General features: G+C 51.8%; 1 protein-coding gene across 1 annotated transcript in view; it reads left to right on the top strand.

Moving 5' to 3' along the window:
* Window positions 1-17,285, top strand: part of LOC311316420 (laminin subunit alpha-3-like) — a gene marked incomplete at both ends in the record, with an annotated part of 64,246 nt that overhangs the window by 20,672 nt on the left and 26,289 nt on the right. The window contains 21 exons of the mRNA XM_084447262.1: window positions 3,219-3,350; window positions 5,259-5,306; window positions 6,458-6,592; window positions 6,827-6,961; window positions 7,404-7,547; window positions 8,226-8,278; window positions 8,889-8,988; window positions 10,294-10,346; window positions 10,621-10,726; window positions 11,022-11,121; window positions 11,519-11,675; window positions 12,558-12,690; window positions 13,080-13,222; window positions 13,424-13,527; window positions 13,716-13,872; window positions 14,161-14,324; window positions 14,425-14,533; window positions 14,643-14,740; window positions 15,893-16,091; window positions 16,257-16,383; window positions 17,218-17,285. The exon at window positions 17,218-17,285 is cut by the window's right edge and continues 72 nt beyond it. Of these exons, the coding sequence (XP_084303388.1) occupies window positions 3,219-3,350; window positions 5,259-5,306; window positions 6,458-6,592; window positions 6,827-6,961; window positions 7,404-7,547; window positions 8,226-8,278; window positions 8,889-8,988; window positions 10,294-10,346; window positions 10,621-10,726; window positions 11,022-11,121; window positions 11,519-11,675; window positions 12,558-12,690; window positions 13,080-13,222; window positions 13,424-13,527; window positions 13,716-13,872; window positions 14,161-14,324; window positions 14,425-14,533; window positions 14,643-14,740; window positions 15,893-16,091; window positions 16,257-16,383; window positions 17,218-17,285 (2,465 nt within the window). The remainder of the gene's footprint in view (window positions 1-3,218; window positions 3,351-5,258; window positions 5,307-6,457; window positions 6,593-6,826; window positions 6,962-7,403; window positions 7,548-8,225; window positions 8,279-8,888; window positions 8,989-10,293; window positions 10,347-10,620; window positions 10,727-11,021; window positions 11,122-11,518; window positions 11,676-12,557; window positions 12,691-13,079; window positions 13,223-13,423; window positions 13,528-13,715; window positions 13,873-14,160; window positions 14,325-14,424; window positions 14,534-14,642; window positions 14,741-15,892; window positions 16,092-16,256; window positions 16,384-17,217) is intronic.

The raw sequence follows: 17,285 nt of genomic DNA, 5'->3' as shown, positions 1-17,285 counted from the left end.
GATGTCTAACAGACCGCACCTTATGTGTCTAGCAGTCTATCTTCCGATAGGCCAAGATCACATGCACCGTAGATGTGGATCAGCTATTAAAGTTGTGTAATGATTGAGCCACAGTATCTGAACTGTGACTCTGATATGAGCCGAAGCGGAACTACTTTCAAAGTAGCCTTCTGTTCCAGTGTACGGCAGCGTTGTTTAAGAAGCCTTCTGTTCCAGTTTACGGCAGCGTTGTTTAAGACAGAGACGCCTGGCATAGTGGCACCATTGCCAGCGCCGCGCCACTTGGTTTGTTGCTAAATCCGGCTCCACACTTGTTTACATTGCTGGCGTTGCGGTACATGGTTGTTCCTTGCCACATAAATAGCTGCCAGTTGTGTTTGGCCTTCTCTGAAGGGATGGAATTAAACAGGTTGCCCTCTGCGCTTTGAAAAGACCAAAGAAGCCACAAACTCAATTAAGTAAGCTTAGCGGCAGAAGGTGTCGACTTGGGAAAACCTTGTGAGTGAAAGCTCATTAGTGTTGTTTTCTTTCATAACTGTGTATGAAAGTTCACAGTGGAAATACGGCATGAGCAACACTCTGAATAACTAAAATGAAAGACAGATTGTCATGTACTGTAGCAGAATGAAAATGGAAAAACGTCAAATTGACACTTCATGACATTTTCCGTGAGCATCTTGGTGTGTACAATAAGGCAATCGGAACGGCTAGACAAGCTAATTTCTTCAAACTGATCAGTGAATCAGAACAATCCAAAAAATCCTCTTCTCAATAATTGACCATCTGATCAACCCTGTCCCCTTGCATTGGTGATCTGATCGGTTTTCCACACCCAGATGTGATGAGTTTGCAGCATACTTCAGGGATAAGATGACCACCATCACGAGTATTTTGCCCTGGTTGACGCAGAAATGCTTAAGAAGGCTTAAGCCCTCCTCTTTGCCCTATTACCATAAACCTTTTTAAATCATGTTTAACTGTTAATTTCTAATCTTCCTTTTTGTAAGCAAAATTTTAGAGAAATTCGTTTTTAAGCATTGATTTTCTTACCTCAAACTGCATTTTTTTTTTTTAATTCAGTCATATATCTCTCCGTTCTTGTTCTCCTTGACCTGAGTGTAGCTTTTCATACAGCTGACCATGCTATTCTCATAGACAGGCTATAAATGTGTTGGCCTCTCTGGCACTGTTCTTAACTAGTTTACATCTTGCCTCACAGGTACATAATTTTTGTTGCCCTCGATGAACACTCCTCTTACTATGATAACAACTATGGCGTACCACAAGGCTCGATCCTAGGTCCAGTCCTTTTTAGTCTGTATGCTACCCCTTGGCAGTGTCACCAGGAGACATGTACATTTTCACAGTTATGCTGTTACTCTGATGACACTCTATATTACTGCCTCCTGATGACACAAGCCCTGTTGATGACCTTCATAAGTGTATTTTAGACATTCATGTTGGATCGCTGAGAACTTCCTTCAGCTCAACCAGGACAAAACAGAGGTACTCGTCGCAGCAGGGTCACAGAGAGAGAAACTGATCCCTAAATTGAAGTCACTGGCATGTACATGTAGTCCCAGGCTAAAAGCCTTGGTGTCTCATAAAGCGCTTTCATGGCGCCATACTTTTCCCCCGAACTACGGACCTTTGGGGGTAACTCGCCGTGTTCACACCAAGTGGGCCACGGTCTATTGGTGGGTTCGTGTGGGACTTTCAACCCCCCCAAAAAGACCCTGCTCAATAGGTAGTACTCTTGCCGGGGGAGTACTTTGTGGGTGGGGCGGCAAAGCTGAACATTTCTGATTGGCTGAGTAGTGAACGTAGTGAACGTTTTATTTCAACGGCGCCATTTTTAAATTCACTGCGCAAAAAAACTTTTGTGTTTAGCGATCATGTTGATTTTCAAAATAGATTTTCTAAAACTCCCACACTCAACTGCTTTCCTAGTTCAATATTGTTACTATTGATAATATTGTAATTAAGACATGTGATGGAAAGACATATGAGATTTATAAGTCCGCGATCACAACCAAAACACTTCCATGTTTACTGCAGAGCATCGCAGGGATTTCTCAAACTAAACTGCATAAATACCAAACGTGTAAACACAAAACTGCTTTCCTAGTTCAATCTTGTTGTAACTAAGACATCTGCTGGAAAAAAAAAAAAAAAATTCCCACTGACAGAAATCTGAGAATGAGTTATTTTCTCCCTTTCACAGCTGCCTAATATAGCAGGCTATAAAGCAGGTGATTCCCTTGTCTCTGTGTGTGGGGGGCAGTGAGCTTCTACCCTGCTGTCTGAATGCAATCTACATGAACATGGGGGGGTTCTAGGGAATAGAGAGCTCTAGGGGATTTCCCCCCGGGGGGAAAGTACAGGGGGCTTTCTGGTGGGAAAGTGCCTATAGGTTCTAATTAAATTCCTGATGCCCACATCTGGAATGTGACTAAATCTGCCTGTTATCACTTAAAACGTGTTGGCAGTGTGTCCATGTCTCTCCCAGGCCAGTACTGAGAGACTAGTGCACACTTTTATCATTAGAAAGCTGGACTACTGTAATGCTCTCCTTTCTAGGCAACCAAAAAAAGCATAAATCAACTCCAACTCAAACAAAATTAATCTGCTCATGTGTTGACCAGGACCAGAAGGAGAGCACATTACACCTGTTTTAAAATCGCTGCACTGGCTACCTGTTATTTTCCAGTGTTATAAAATGATTTCAAGATTATTTTATTAGACTACAAATCACTGAATGGTCTCGCTCCCGACTACATGTCTGCCATGGTTCTAAGATAAGTACCCACTAGATCCCTCAGGTCCTCTGGTTGGTAGCTCACTCTGGGCTGTTCCCACGGCGACGCTGCTTTTAGCCACTATGGACCTTGCCTGTGGAACACTTTCATCTAGTGTTTTTTCAACTTTTTTGACTGCATGTTATTTCTTATTTTATCATTTGTTTTATATTATATTTTATTTATTCATTCTTATGTTTTATTTGGATGTTCTTTTTAGCTTATCCTATTTCTAGGTTTTATGTTCAGCACTTGGAGCTGCATTTGATGTATGACTTGTGCTAAATACATAAAGTTTGATTGATTGTGTGCGTGTGTGCGTGTGTGTGTGTGTGTGTGTGTGTGTGTGTGTGTGTGTGTGTGTGTGTGTGTGTGTGTGTGTGTGCGCGCGCGTGTGCGCGCGTGTCTGTGTGATAACAGCCTGCAGGTGTGATCCCAGGACCACTGCTGGCTGTGAGATGGGCACTGGACGCTGCCTCTGCAGGCCAGAATTCACCGGGAGCAACTGTGACCGCTGCTCAGACGGCTTCTACGGCTACTCACAGTGCATTCGTAAGTCATTAGCTGACCACTCTATAGTAGGAAATGAGTTTGACCAAGTGGAAATGACTTGGATGAATGAAAAAAGAGGTTTACGGAAACGAAATAACAGACAGTATAAAAGATTGTAATGGCCTTGTTCTACTATATCTGTCCCCTGGCTGATGGGGGAAACGCTTAATTGAGGAAGTCCTGCTTTTGAGCTCAGAGGAAGCCTTATGAAAGCCCAGAGTGTGTATTGACAGCTGGTATCTGAAGGAGGGTGGTTGACCTCATTCCTTTAATGTCCGCCAATACGGTACAAGCTCATACTGTTATACAATTGCAGATTTTAGTTGTATTTCTCTGCATATTCTATTGAAGTGTGTAGCGTTTGCACGCAGGAAGAGAAGCTAAGACCATCTTTCAAGTACTTGGTGGAAAATCTGGCCCTGGCGTGCAGTGACTACGTCCATGTAAACATTTTTTTTTCTTTCTATGGAGCTCTAGAGAGGTACCGCTGGAACGTGGATTCCTATGGCGGATGGATGTGTTAACAGCACATTCCATACCCCTTGTCACACCTCCACCTTAACTAGAGAACACACACGCCACGCCCTGGGCCGCTGTCTTCTCCCTTATCCCTGTAATGATTACAGAGCAAGGATGTGTACGATGATTCACGAGGTCGTGTTTCAACACTGTGTAGTTAGAGCATTCCTACCGCTGCTCCTCCTTCAGTCAGTCTGGGAGCAGTGATTGACACGCCCTTTCTCCCGGGCCGACCTGTCACAGCACTCGCCGGGTCTCCTACCAGGAGATTCCCGTGAGAGCGCTTGCCAAGTACATTACGTACAGTATTTTATTTCCCATAGAATCTTTTTTCTCAAATGCATTTTTTTTTCTCCCTGCTCAGCATCAGAGCTGAGGTATCCTTCAAATTCTTAGCACGTTAGAATTCTTCATGGCGCTCAGAAGGTTTGACGCTGAACTTTGCAGGCATGGTCAGAGACCCCGCCCTTCATCTTGATGAGGTAATGGAGGTTGAGGCGGTTTTACTTTCATGCTCGGGAACAGTCAGGTATAGGGCAAGCAGACAGGCTGCCCTTGGCCAAGCTCCACCCATGGCCTTCCTCGATGGCCTCCCTGACCGGGCTCTCCTCAGCAAGGCGGCTGATTGGCCCGTTTGTGCAACCGTGGCGGACACAAATCACGAACAAGCCTTTCATGTAACTTTTACACGGCCGTTTTTATACCAAATCTGGAGTGAGGGATGTGGTCCAGGTGGTTTTGCTTTTTCCCGTCGTGCAAACGGGAGATTTAACGTGGATTGGGAGAATTACGCTCGCCATTCTATTCTATAAAATACAGAGATTTACGGATGTAATTATTAAAAGCGGGCTCTTTATCTCGGGACTGAGAGCACTTTCAGAGATGTCTAAACATGTAGACAGAATCCTTAAAAGTTTGTTTAGATTTTGGATAGGGCTTACTTTGCTTGTGTTTCCCAGCAACTGTCTGCTACGGTCGTCATTCTAAAAACCCTTCATGAGAGGCTGGTAGAACAAACAAGGCTGAAGATTGCATTAACACAACACACACAAAGGACTGTGATACATTGTTTTGTTGTATTAAAACGATCTGACCGCAGTGGTTGTGTTTAACTCTGCAATCAGGGTACCCGCCTGTCACGCCATCCCCCACAAGCCCAACCAAGGGTACGTAAAGTGCAGAAATGGTGCTACGATACATTTTACAGTGTATAATTATAATCTGACAGCTGTTTAAAACAAAGCCAATAATATAAACGGCCTACGTCCTTACATGTTTACCTAGTAAGTGATTGAGGCATACTGTGAGTGTGTTTACAGTGCTCTGGTGTGCCCCTCTCCCTAGCCTCCATATTCCTTTGTTTCATTCTTTCTCTTTTGTTCTCCGCAGAGCCCGCTGTCTGCCCTCGGGGTTATTTCGGACCACCCAGTTGCCAGCGTGAGTGTATGATGAGAGAATGCTATGCTATGCTATGCTATTCTATGCTGTGCTATGCTATGCCATGCTAACTGCCCTCTTAGCAGATCAGCGATTAGCACCGAGGGGTCCTGTCTGTAGAGAGCCCTGCCCTTGACTCCCTCTGGGGAGTCAGGACAGGTCATTCAACTGAGCAGTGGAAGGTTTATGGGTTTACTCCGGGGTCAGAGGTTAAGAGCATGTGGCAAGCCTCCAGCAGAAAAGGGTTTTCAGAGCCCATGTCGTCTCCAAGCTGTGCGTTTGATGATCACTTACACTACAATATAGCTGCCAGTTATTGGTAGACAGTGTCGAGTTTCATTATGTTCAAATCACCAGAAATCTTTCCATTGTCTTTACTGTACAGAATGCTCTTTGAAGCATAACCTTATGATAATCAAAGGCATCTTTTTTAATGGACATCGGAGTTCAAGTGGTGTCCCTCTCTTCCCAGCTTGTCTTCCCGTGATAGTCTTCGTCAGCTGGGGACGGCTCCGACAGAGAGCGAGAGACAGTCTATTAATAGCAGCGGTCCCCTCCCAAATTCCCCATTTGTTTTCCCTACAGCGGGGATCAGCCTTAAAACAAAAAAAAACAACTGCTCAATCGGAACGATAGTGCCTCATTTGAAAAACAGACACGGACCTCAGTTTCTGGTTTTTATTGTCATTGTTTGTCTGGGAATGCGGGCCCGACAATAAAACCCTGTCCTCTCGAGTTCCGACCCAGACGGAATTTCATCTGTGACCCTTCAGAAAGGCCGCGTTTACTGTGTAGGAGCCGCCGCTGTGTTGCAAGGGCAACAATGGAGGAATTATCTGGTGGCCAGTCTGGTGCCAGGCCTGCGCGTATCTAACACTGCCCAGGCCGGGTTCGTCTAGGGGGACTGGAACCGCTGCCCACACTGCAGATGCACGGCGTGGGGCACACGTAGCTGAAAGGAAGCGGTCATTTCCTTCTGCTGGGCGGTGCCAACAAACCCACTGACCCCGAAGCCGCCCGCAGCGCACGCTGCCGGAATCACCGCGGGGGTCTCCCCCCACCCGCCGTTTTCAGCGGGCGCAGAATCAGATAGGATTGTACTTATTGTCTCAAGAGATGTGTGTGTGGCGTGCGTGTGTTCTGTCGTTCAGGGTGCGCGTGCGAGCCCAGGGGGACGGTCGCGGAGGTGTGCGACACCTCGGGGCGCTGCCTGTGCCGAGGAGGGGTGGAGGGGGGCCGGTGTGACCGCTGTTGGCCGGGATACCACTCCTTCCCGCACTGCCAGGGTGAGTAGAACCCCCGGCCGCCCCCCCGTCCCTCCCCCCCCGCGCGTTTGGATCGCTGCCGTCTCGCTTTTGCGCGACCCCGGTCGCCGAAACCAGTGACCCCGGTCGGCGAAACCAGTGACCCTGGTCGGCGAAACATCTCTTTAAAGGTCGAGATGGTCGACGGTCTCAAGACCTAACGCGCTCTCTCTCTCTCTCTCTCTCTCTCTCCCCCTCTCTCTCTCTCTCTCCCAGTCTGCCGCTGCGATGGAGCGGGGGTCGCCGCCAGAGACTGCGGCCTCAGCGGCCAGTGCCGTTGTCTCGCCAACTACGCGGGACAGCGCTGCGACCAGTGTGCTCCCGGTTACTATGGATACCCAGACTGCGCCTGTGAGTGTCTTTCGCCCACTGTTGTCCTTTTGGCCACGCCCACGCAATTACAGCGGAGCTCCCCATTGGACCCGCGGCGACCTTAACGCGACCCGCTCGGCTCGGAAAAACTGATGCTGCTGGTCTCATTGGGCTTAATGCGGCCTTTTCTCACGGCTCTGGGGACCTGCGAACGCTGATTCTCCCACAATAACACATAAAGCCCCGTGCTGTCAGAGGCAGTGATTTACCGAGGTCCGTGCGCACGCATAGCGTCTCGCTGAGAGCAGGCCGAGATTAGACCAGATTCAGCACAAACATGGGCTCAGTTGAGCTAGGGAGTTGAGCAATGGGCCTGTAATACAATCAGACTTCATGTTCATATGGGAAGTAGAGTCTTACGGTTACTGTGTGTGTGTGTGTGTGTGTGTGTGTGTGTGTGTGTGTGTGTGTGTGTCCTCAGTGTGCCAGTGTTCGAGGGAGGGCTCCTATGACTCGATGTGTAACCCGGTCTCCGGCCAGTGCCTGTGTCGGCCAGGCGTGGTGGGTCAGCAGTGTGACCGCTGTGCCGGGTCACGACTCCGCTTCCCCCAGTGTTCGGACCCAGGTAACCTCTCTCTGGATAACAGATACCCAGAATCCCTCAGTGCTCAGGTAATCTCTCTCTGGATAACCAGATACCCAGAATCCCCCAGTGCTCAGGTAACCTCTCTCTGGATAACCAGATACCCAGAATCCCCCAGTGCTCAGGTAACCTCTCTCTGGATAACCAGATACCCAGAATCCCCTAGTGCCCAGGTAACCTCTCTCTGGATAACCAGATACCCAGAATCCCCTAGTGCCCAGGTAACCTCTCTCTGGATAACCAGATACCCAGAATCCCCCAGTGCTCAGGTAACCTCTCTCTGAATAACCAGATACCCAGAACCAGTGCAGATTTGGAGTTAGTGGCAGTAATAAGATAAGCTGGCACCCGGAAAAATATTTGTGGTTGAATGAAACCTTATATATCCTTTATGGCGGGAATGTGCTCTGAGGGGATTTGAAAGAAGTAAAACATTTTGAGATGTAGATTATTTTCATATCCAGCCAAAAGGTACAGTATAGGCTTATACAGTAACATTCACTCCCGGTGTTATGACAGCAAAGTGAAGTCAGTGTTTTCCTGGGTCCTCGGCTCGACTGTACGAAATAACCATTTAAGTTAATGTTCTACAGATCTATTTGTTTTGCTAGTTACAGTACTGCGAGTGCGCTCTTTCACAGGACAGTGTTGTCTTTTCAGTTAGCCAGTGCAGCCCAGCAGGCTCCGGGGGCACCTCCACAGACCCAAACACGGTAGGGAGACCCCTCCCAACATGGCCGACACTCTAAACTCATAAACTGCGCCGTTTCATTTCACAAGGTAATCTGAGGATTCTTGGGTGTGTGCACACATGTCGCTTTCTTATATCGGATAGCAACTGTAGGCTATTGTCAAAGCCAAAGCCGGTATCCGGCAGGGTTTACAAGGAAGTGTGTGTGTTTTTTTCTACTAGCTGGAAGTGAAAATGAACAGTAATCAAGAGGAAAAGCAGCTTCCTTCCATTTTGAGAAAAAAACAAAAACGAAACAAATAATCAAAACATGGCCTGCATCCCACGCCCCAGAAGTGCAGGATTTCCATAAACTGTTCCTTAATTCTCACCACTTCTGTGAGCAACATGTTGGAAAGAGAGCGTCATATCCGCCACATTGTTAAAAAGAGACCGATTCAAATGTGTGCACTGAACTCACAATTCACAATGAACAATCAATGCAGCCTTAGAACGATACTCACTAACCACTACTGGTGTCACAGTACATTCAGTTCCACTGATAATCTGTACAGTATGTCGACTATAATCCACCAGGTGTGACCTATGATTAGGGTCCTATTTCACTCTTGTGTTGTGTGTTCATGTCCCAGGGCTCATGTGTCTGCTTGCCATACGTGGAGGGCCCTCTGTGTGACAGATGTAAACCTCTCTACTGGAAACTGGCACCCGAGAACCCCAGTGGCTGCATAGGTACAGTAAGCCCCCTGTACATGACTCTGCAGGAAGTTGGAAATATTGAGCATACTATGTTTTGATAACCCCAACATGTTTGTAAAAAAAAAAAAAGGGAATACACACTGTATTTGTCAGGACTTGAGAAGGAGTGATAGGAGTGACTTGAGAAGGAGGCAGCGAAAAAACAACTGTCCAACTGAAAATCTGAGCTGCACACCTGTCTGTCGAAAGGGCCGCAGCGTTGTCATTGGTATTAATTCAACCGTGGCTACCTGAGGAGGCGCTGACATCATATAGACAGCCTGAGCCTCGCCAGAGGTCTCCGCCTGGATACCACGGTGACAGGCCAATAGGCTACTGTCAGCGCCGCGTCTCTCCCCGTCCCCAAAAGGATTCCTCCGGGGAAGACGTGTCCAAACAGAGCTCCCGAGCAGGAGCGCCGTGTGTCTCCCTGTTTTCGCTTGGCCGTTTCTTTGTTCCGGCGACGTCCCCGAGCCGACTGAGGTAAATTGCGCTTGATTTAAGGAAGTAGCTCTAAAATAAGTCCGATTAGCGCAGTTAAACGGAGTATAACACAGGCTTTGTGGAGATTGAAAGGGGATGTTCTCCAAACCGCAAAGCTGTCCTCTGTGGGCGGGGCCGGATCCTCTCAGCCAGCCAGTGGGGGAACAGCTCCAGCCTTTGTCCGGATACCTGTCTAAAGTTACAGCCCTCCACCAAGAATGTTATCACGGCCCTGGCTGCCAGCAGGTACAGGGAGGGAAGGGAAAGAAGAGTTTTTAATATCCCAGGAATGCCTCAGGTTGACTGTGGCTGGACGCAAGAGGGCTGAGCCGGCTGGTCTGAAAGCATGGGAGCTCCGCTGGGCCTTTGATGTTGGGGCCTGGGGGGATCGGAGGGTTTTGTTGCCGTCCATGAGAGCCAAAGAATCCTGTAATCAGAGTCAATTCACTGTGACACACGGTGCTCCTCTCCGCTCGCCCTGTCCTCTCTCTCTCAATTTAATTCAATTTAGCTCAATTCATTTTAACTCAAAGGGATTTATTGGCATGGGAAACATAGGTTGACGCTGCCAAAGCAAACATCACAAAAAGGTTAAAATATAAATCTCTCTCTCTCTCTCTCTCTCTATCCCCGCTGCAACTCAAGGCCCTCTCTCGTCTCATCTCTCCTCCTCTCTCGTACAGCGTTTGTTGTCCACTCCCTCTTCAATTATTCGGCGTTGCACAGCCGTGTGTAAAGTCATGCAGCGTTTCACGTGCTCCCGGCTGCGTAAAAGGTGTCCATTGAGCTGACTTCCTCATTTCCTCTCTCCCCCAGAGTGCAACTGTGATGTCAAAGGGACGCTGAGCGGCGTCGGAGAGTGTCAGCAGGTCAGTCCGTCTCTGTTTCGCGCCGCCGCGCCCACGCCTCGTACCGACACAGCACCGATCACCCAGTGACCCATTAGTAGTAAACGTTTCACACGTAAAATGGCCGCCCTGCCAGCTCTCTTAATTAGCCGTGATTGAAAGCTGCATTAGGCGGCCGACTTATCACACCTTCTCAGTAGAATACGGCGTTTTTGGAGTGGTGCGCCATTGTCACACAAATTGACCACGTCCTCTTCAGGGACATTTCTATCCTAAATGTTGTGCTCTCCTCCAGAAAAGCGGCCAGTGTCACTGTAAACCCAACACCTGCAGCGCCACCTGTGACATTTGCAAGGAGGGCTACTTCCTCTTACAGAAAAAGAACTATTTTGGCTGTCAAGGTGAGTCACCTGAGCAATTGTACCCCAAATATAACAGACTTTCTTTTCCTCGTCAAATGCTAGGAGCTTTACTTGATCGTACTAGACTAGAGTTTCTGACTGGGTCCTACAGTTAGTTCAAGGCAAGGTGTCCTTGTCTACTGCAGAGCCCGTCTCAATGAACCAAACTTAACAAAACAGAAATACATCAATGATTAACTTACCAGCTCAGTTTCCTCAAGTCAAGGCTTGAACTCTGTGTCAGTTATGCTTTAATCCAATTGATCCTTATAAATTCCTCCCCTGTCACTAATAGGCTGCCAGTGTGATGTGGGCGGGGCCATCGGCAGGGCATGTGACGATGTGTCCGGGCAATGTCGGTGCCGGAAGAACGTGGTTGGCCGCACCTGCACCGAGTAAGGACAGGCCGACGCCTAGATACACAGAACTATCACACAGTTTTATTGTCACTTTAATAGGGCGCGACGTTGTCCCTCATGCCAAGAAATACCCTGGAAGCCACCATCGCAATACTAAAATGAAATCACTGTACTGAACAAGTGTCGTCATTCCATGGGAGTCTATTTTACTTAATGTAAATGATACTGTATGAAGTGATATGAAGTGATGTCATCAATCCATGGGAGTTTATTTTACTTAATGTACACAATACTGTATGAAGTGCTAGGAAGTTTATTTTAGTATGCACGTACACGATACAATATCTTTTTGCAAATCAAGACCACCTAGTGTCACCCAAGTGTCCTCATTCTCCGTCTCCCTCCCACCGACGTTGTCGCCTCCCGACACCAGGCCGACCCCCGGGCACAACTTTCCCAGCCTGCACCAGCTGAAGTACGAGGTGGAGAACGGCATCACTCCCAACGCCAGGCCCGTCCGCTTCGGCTACGACCCCCGGGCATTCCCCGGATTCAGCTGGCGCGGCTACGCCATCATGTCCCCCGCGCAGGTTAGTCGGCGGCGGCCCGAGAACGTCTCTTGGATAACCCGGGGAGATTTCGGCGAAAAACAACTACAACTCTGAAATACGGTTTAGCGCTACGCAGTTCTCTGTGTTGTTGAAATCTGCTTCCCTGGCTCTCGTCTTTTTGTAGATGTTTTAGCTGCCTTTCTCTGCTGCTCTAATTCCTCTAATCCTCTGGTGATAATATTATTTATCGCTCTTTCTTGAGGTGAATAATTCTGTGTATAACTCTGTGTCGGTGGGTTGGTGGCGTGCAAGCGTGCGATCTTTCCTAGGGCGGCTCATTGGTTTGCTAGCTGTGTGACCGCCGGACCCTGTGTCTCCTCCTCAGCCAGAGGTCATCCTATCCTTTGCCGTGGCCTTCCCCGGCCCCTTCCACATAGTAGTGCGCTACGCCACCCCCCGCCAGCAGAGGGCGAGGCGGGTGAGAGCCAGGATCTTGGTGGTGGACAAGGCTGGCTTTCACTCTTGCTGCGACTGTAAGTGAAGGGCCTTCCTTCCTTCCTTCCTTCCTTCCTTCCTTCCTTCCTTCCTTCCTTCCTTCCTTCCTTCCTTCCTTCCTTCCTTCCTTCCTTCCTTCCTTCCTTCCTTCCTTCCTTCCTTCCTTCCTTCCTTCCTTCCTTCCTTCCTTCCTCTCTCTGCCCACTAGCTCTGCTCCGTTCTACTCTGTGGATACGCCTGCTGCGCGTTCTCCTCTAACCTGCTAGCTCTCTGCCAGCATGGCCTGCTAGTCTCTGTCAACACCCCCCATCGCCTCCCCGACTCCACCCCCCCCTCCCCCATTGCCGGGATCCTGCACCCCCTCCAGTCAGCTGTACCCCCCCCCCCCACCCCCTCCCTCAACCCCCCCACCCCCTGTCTCTGCAGAGTGACGTCAGGGTAACAGTGCATGTGGACGAGGCGCGGCGCCAGGCGTTCCGCCTCCTCCTGCGGTACGCTAACCCCGGCAGCGCCGACGTGAGCGGTAGCGTAGCGGCTACCTCGTCCTGGGCCGGCCCAGGTAAGGCTGCCTCGCTAACCCTGCCCCCCCTTCACCCCCCCCCCCCCCCCCCCGTACCCCCTCACCCCGGCTCAATTTCCACACACTAGCGACTCAGCGACCCACGCTGCAGACTCAGTATACACCCTCCCCCCCCCCAAACTCTCCTTTCCTACACCCCTCTCCCAAACTCTCCTATCCTTGACACCCATATGATACTCGTCATTGACAGCCACTGCATGTTTTTTATGCTTGTTTTAATTGTTTTACCTACCTCCCAGTTGATAATACTACCTGCTCTTCTATACGTACCCGACGCTAACGGCTACGCGAGAGAGCACGTAGACCCCGCGTGGCGTTAGCCGTGACCGCGCCCATGTCCCCCTTCTCTACCCCCCCCCCCCCCGCAGGGCCGGGCCAGAGCCGAGAGGTGACGTTCCCCCCTAGCTCCTCCCCAGCCTTCCTCTCCGTTCCAGGGGACGGCTTCGCGGAGCCCTTCCCCCTCACGCCCGGGAAGTGGATCGTACGCATCCGCGCCGAGGGGATCCTGCTGGTGAGTAGCGCGCGCGCCGCCGCCGCCACCAGCGCGAACTGGTTGGAAAGGAGAGACGGAGGGGGGGAGGGGCATCGGGAGAGCATCAGACAGAAAAAGGAGGCGTCGGAATGTAGGGGGAGCTCGGAAAAAAATAAACTGGACATTTTCCCGGAGGATACGCTGTAATCCGTAATAACTCCTTTCCTGCCGCCCTCCCAGGATTACCTGGTGCTGCTGCCCAGTGATTACTACGAGGCCCCCCTCCTCCAGGAGAAGATCACCCAGCCCTGCACGTACACCTCCGCCGCCGACCGAGACACAAAGTAATCCCCGGGTTCCTCTGGGGGGAATACCAAACCGGGCCTCTGTTTACATGTTAGCTAAGGCTGGTATTGGGCCCCCGGACACGGCTACTGTCTCTGTTATGCGCTTGTTAGCCGTCCGTCCCCTGATCATGTTGTGTCTGTCTGCGTGTGTTTGTCGTGTGTGTGTGTGTGTGTGTGTGTCTCAGCTGTCTGCTCTATAAGCATGTGGCGATGGACGGGTTCAGCTCGGCGCTGGGGTCGCAGGGCCAGCTCTCCACCAGGAGCGGCCGTAGGAGGAGGCAGGCGCGCGTGCGGCGTCCCACCGCAGACCACCCCGAGATGGCCTCTCTCAGCGGGAGACAGGTGGGCGGGCCCTGGGGGGGGTCTGCTCTCACACAGACCCACACATACAGACATAGACACACACGCGCACACACACACACATGCGCACACATACACACACGCACACATACACACAAACACACACACACACACACACACACGCGCACAGACACAGTACAGAACACAGTACACAGCCATGCACACACACATACATAAGAGATGAGGGCATGCAGAAAAATGCTCTCAGTGACTGATGAAATGTATATTTCTGCGTGTGTGCGTGTGTGTGTGTGTGTGTGTGTCTTGTAGACCCAGCTCCGGCTGAGTCTGCGCGCGGCCGAGCCCGGTCCATACGTCCTGGTCCTGGAGTACGCCAGCGACGTCGATAACGTCCAGAACGCCAACCTGCTCATCACGGGCCAATCAGAGGGCCAGATCCATGCCAGGGCCAACATCTACAGCTGCACATACAGGTGTGTGTGTGTGTATGTGTGTGTGCGTGCGCGTGTGTCTCCCGTCTCAGTAGTCTCCCGTGTGGCGTCACACTGACCGTGCGTATCACTACCCCGGCAGCTTCCTGTGCCGGAGCACGGCCGTGGACAGCGGCAACCGCGTGGCGGTCTTCCACCTGACCCACAAGGCCGAGCTGCTCATCCAGACCTCCACGGCCTCCTTCCTCCTGGTGAGAGACACATCCCGCCGGACATCCGGTCCGGTGACAGCGTCACTCGGGCGAACGCGCGGACATCCACCGCGATATCATCCAATCACTATCGATCGTCTCTCCCCAGTATAAAGTGTACATGGTGCCCGTGGAGGAGTTTTCCATGGAGTACGTGGACCCCAAGGTGCTGTGCGTCTCCGTCCACGGACGCTTCACCGAGGACAGGTGAGACTAAAACACCACCCTGCCGCTCGACCGCAGGCTCAGAGAGACTTAAACTGACACCCTCTGGAACAGACTAACAGGTATTTTGGAGAAAGTGCGGGTTGCTGAGCCAGAGGGTTGTTTGACCCTCACTCCGGTGCGGCACACACACACACACACACACACACACACACACACACACACACACACGCATCTGGTTTCCAGGTGTGATTCCATACCTTCGATTCCACACATTCCAGGGGTAGTCTGACGCCTCGGGCTGCTAGATATCCAGGCCAACCTGTCACTTTCACTCCTTCTCCTCCTCCTCTTCGCACCTCGGGGGTTCAGGTCAGGATTCACCGCCGTGTTTACCCCCCAGGTGGCCCCGCCGTTGCAGTAGCCAGCGTCTGGTCCTGTTATTTTGCAACCGAGCTGTGTTTGTAGGACTTCAGGCAGCTTTCCCCCAGCTGAGCGCTAAGCTGCCTGGCTCCGCCACCGTGGCAGGGTATTAACCGGCTCTTATCTCCTCTAAGATAATCGCGGAAAAGCGCAAAACACAAGTAGGGGAAGCGCGAATCGAGCCGCCGACGTTTGGCCTGAGAAAACAAGCGCTGTAGCTAGCGTGCTATTGGTTGGCGATAGAATGGGGGGGGGTAAGGCTTTCAAAACCGCAAAACGGGCAGAGCGGAAGTGTGGGCATGTTTTTTCGAGACGTGACCGGGAGTCCCCCGGCTGGATAGAAAGCGAAAGCCTCTTCCTTTGACTTCCTTTCCAGTCCTGCATCCAGACGCGTTTCAAGACGTCCCTAAAGACCTGAGTCACAGAAAGGAAGGAGGTTAAGGGAGAGAGGGTTGGGGGTTAGGATTAAGCCAGGATGAGATTTGCGAGGGGATCAGAGGGGTAACCCTTCGGAAAAGAGCTTTCACAAGGCGTGTGTGCGCACGTAAGCTGTGTGTGTGATGCAGAGATTTCTTAACACTGACGAGAGAGAACGCGATAGCTAGAGGTTGTCTGGATTTTAAAGAGGGGGATTATTTTGAGACGATTATAGTCCCGCAGCTCGCGACCCCGCCGCCCGGCCAACGACCCCGACCTCGTCACATTGACCCCCGCTCCGCCCGGCCCCCCTCAAAACCCATAACCTCTGTGGTCTTCTCGCCCCTCCCACAGCCAGTACTGCGTTCCCAGCCAGTACGCCCGGCCCGCCTCGGCGCTGCTCCTGGACGCCGTCCGGGACGGGAGCCCCGCCTCCCTCCCGCTCGCCCCCCAGCCCCGGGAGAGCGAGGAGTGGAGGCGGAGACGACAGTCGGGGGCCGTCCCCCTATCCGCCGCGCCCCCGAGCGAGGGGGTCCTGCTCAAGTCACCCCAGGTACAGTATACCAGCGCGGGACAGGAGGTCTAAGCCCGCCCGGCTCCGAGCGCTGACCGAGTGCTGACCGGATCCGAATGACTCTCGCCCCACGGCTTTTACAGTCCGTCGGGTCAGGTTTAACCACGGTGACCCCCCCCCCCCCTCCTCACTCTCTCTCCACAGACGCAGATCAGTTTCAGCGGCAGGGTGCCGGCCCCAGGCACGTACGTGGTCGTGGTCCACTTCCGCCAGCCGGAACACACCACCATCCCCGTGGCGGTGCGGGTGGACGCCGGCCGCGCCTGGACCGGTGAGACCGCGGTTCGGGTTCCCACAAGACTCACTGACCACATCTTATTTATTTAAAAAGCTTTACTTATAGTAACGACATATTGTGTGTATAGTGTGTGTGATGTGTTTAGAGTGTGTGTGTGTGTGTGTGTGTGTGTGTGTGTGTGTGGGGGGGGGGTTCTTGTGTGGGTCTGTTAGCTTGGGGGTGATTCCCTCTTAACAGCAGATTAAGCCCCTGTCTCCATCACCCCTCCCACATGACAAGATGATCAAAGCCCTCGGACACTTGTCCCCTGATGAGCTTGATGGGGGAAGGATTACCACGTAGCACGCTGACATCTCCTCCCCCTCTCTCTCCTCCTCTCACCCCGCCCCTCCTCCCGTCCACTCCACCCCCTCTCTGCTCCTTCCCCCTCTCTCTTGTCATCTCTGCTCCCCTCTCTCTCCTCCTCCCCTCTCTCTCGTCCCTACCCTCTCCCCCTCTCTCCTCCTCCCCTCTCTCTCGTCCCTACCCTCTCTTCCCTCTCCCCCTCTCTCCTCCTCCCCTCTTTCTCATCCTACCCTGTCCCTCCTCCCCTCTCTCTCCTCCCTGCTCTCCCCGTCTCCCCTCCTTCTCTCTCTCTCCCCTCTCTCCTCCTCTCCTCTCTATCCTCCTCCCCTCTCTCCTTCTCTCCCCTCTCTCCTCCTCTCCTCTCTATCCTCCTCCCCTCTCTCTCCTCCTTCCCTCGCTCTCCTTCTCTCCCCTCTCTCCTCCTCTCCTCTCTATCCTCCTCCCCTCTCTCTCTCTCATCCTACCCTGTCCCTCCTCCCCGCCCCCCCTCCACCCCCCCCCCCCTCTGTTCCCTCCCACCAGGCTCCGTCAACGCCTCCTTCTGCCCCAGGGTCTCCGGCTGCAGGGAGGTGGTCGTGGCCGAGCGGCGC

Source organism: Borostomias antarcticus (genome assembly GCF_949987555.1).
Source record: "Borostomias antarcticus genome assembly, chromosome: 12".
In the NCBI taxonomy this organism is placed as follows: Eukaryota; Metazoa; Chordata; class Actinopteri; order Stomiiformes; family Stomiidae; genus Borostomias; species Borostomias antarcticus.
Note: the sequence above shows the minus strand (reverse complement) of the source record. Positions and strands in the feature narration are given on the sequence as shown.